This window comes from Egretta garzetta, unplaced genomic scaffold (genome assembly GCF_000687185.1).
Source record: "Egretta garzetta isolate BGI_Z169 unplaced genomic scaffold, ASM68718v1 scaffold141, whole genome shotgun sequence".
NCBI classification, from domain to species: domain Eukaryota; kingdom Metazoa; phylum Chordata; class Aves; order Pelecaniformes; family Ardeidae; genus Egretta; species Egretta garzetta.
This window is the reverse complement of record NW_009258664.1, coordinates 194,453-195,496: the sequence shown is the minus strand read 5'-3', so window position 1 is coordinate 195,496 and position 1,044 is coordinate 194,453. Positions and strand designations below refer to the sequence as shown.

Below are 1,044 nucleotides of genomic sequence, written 5' to 3'. Positions count from 1 at the left end.
GGAAGAGCGAGCCGGTCTGGCTGAGGGTGGTGACGACGGCCCCTCCGCTCTAAGGGGAAGACCAGAAACCCTTTTAGCTGCAAACGTAGCCTGGTGTGAAACAGCTACGTAGAAACACAGAACTGCAAAATGAAATGTCGTAACGCACGCGCAATGGTCACGGATCGATTTTAAATGAGCGCGGTGTTTTCTTCCTTGATCTTACAGTTACTTCAATTCCAGAATTCTCTATAATGGGCTTATTTCAATGTTCCTACCCACACCGACCCTGGCTACCCCACATACACGCGCAGCACAGAGAACACAGAGCTGGTGCTTCCAGTGCTGGCATTTAAATGTCTCATTCTTACCTATAAACGGCTTCCAGTTGCAAACAACTGAAATACATTAAAAAAGGCCTTTTCTGTATACTATCAGCTCCGACCTGGTAGAGAGATTAGCACCCAGGGGACTGGAAAAGAATCGGAAGGAGCTGATGTCCAATAGCAAAAGGTTTAAAAGCTTTTTTTAAGGAACTGCAAGTTGTCATTAGTTCAAACACATCATAAACCAAGGTGGTATTAAGCATTATTAAAGACCGCTGGCTCGGGAAGGACGAGGCATAAACGAGCATGGCCCGCTGACCAAGAGCAGCACTGTCGTATGTTCAACCCGTTCTTCCTCCCTTCGGGTGACATCAGAGACACTGATGAGATACGAACCCTTACCCACCGCCGGCGCTCACGCTCCGCTCCGCTGACGGAGCAGCTCGATGTTTGACTTGCAGCCTTACGCTTACCGGTGTGTCGCTTTAATTGCTGAGAGTAACGCACCCGAAGGCAGAGCGCGAACTCACCCAATCGTTCATCATCATCTTCCTTAGGTTGTACACCAGCGTCAGCTCCTCAGGAGAAACCTGGTGAAGATTGCCTTTATCAATTCTTTCCAGCAGTTTGTGAGACATAAATTCCTCTCCCCCCTACTTTAAATTAGACTGGGGGGATCATTCACATCATTTGGGAGCGTTTTTTTCTTTGTTGGGGTCAGGGTTGGGCCCCTCCCTCC

At 48.7% G+C, this 1,044-nt stretch overlaps 1 protein-coding gene across 1 annotated transcript in view; it reads right to left on the bottom strand.

Moving 5' to 3' along the window:
* Positions 1-1,044, bottom strand: part of DAP3 (death associated protein 3) — a 27,433-nt gene that overhangs the window by 3,059 nt on the left and 23,330 nt on the right. Inside the window, exons 10-11 of the mRNA XM_035903945.1 lie at positions 836-895; positions 2-49 (exon numbers count right to left, since the gene is read on the bottom strand). Of these exons, the coding sequence (XP_035759838.1) occupies positions 2-49; positions 836-895 (108 nt within the window). The remainder of the gene's footprint in view (position 1; positions 50-835; positions 896-1,044) is intronic.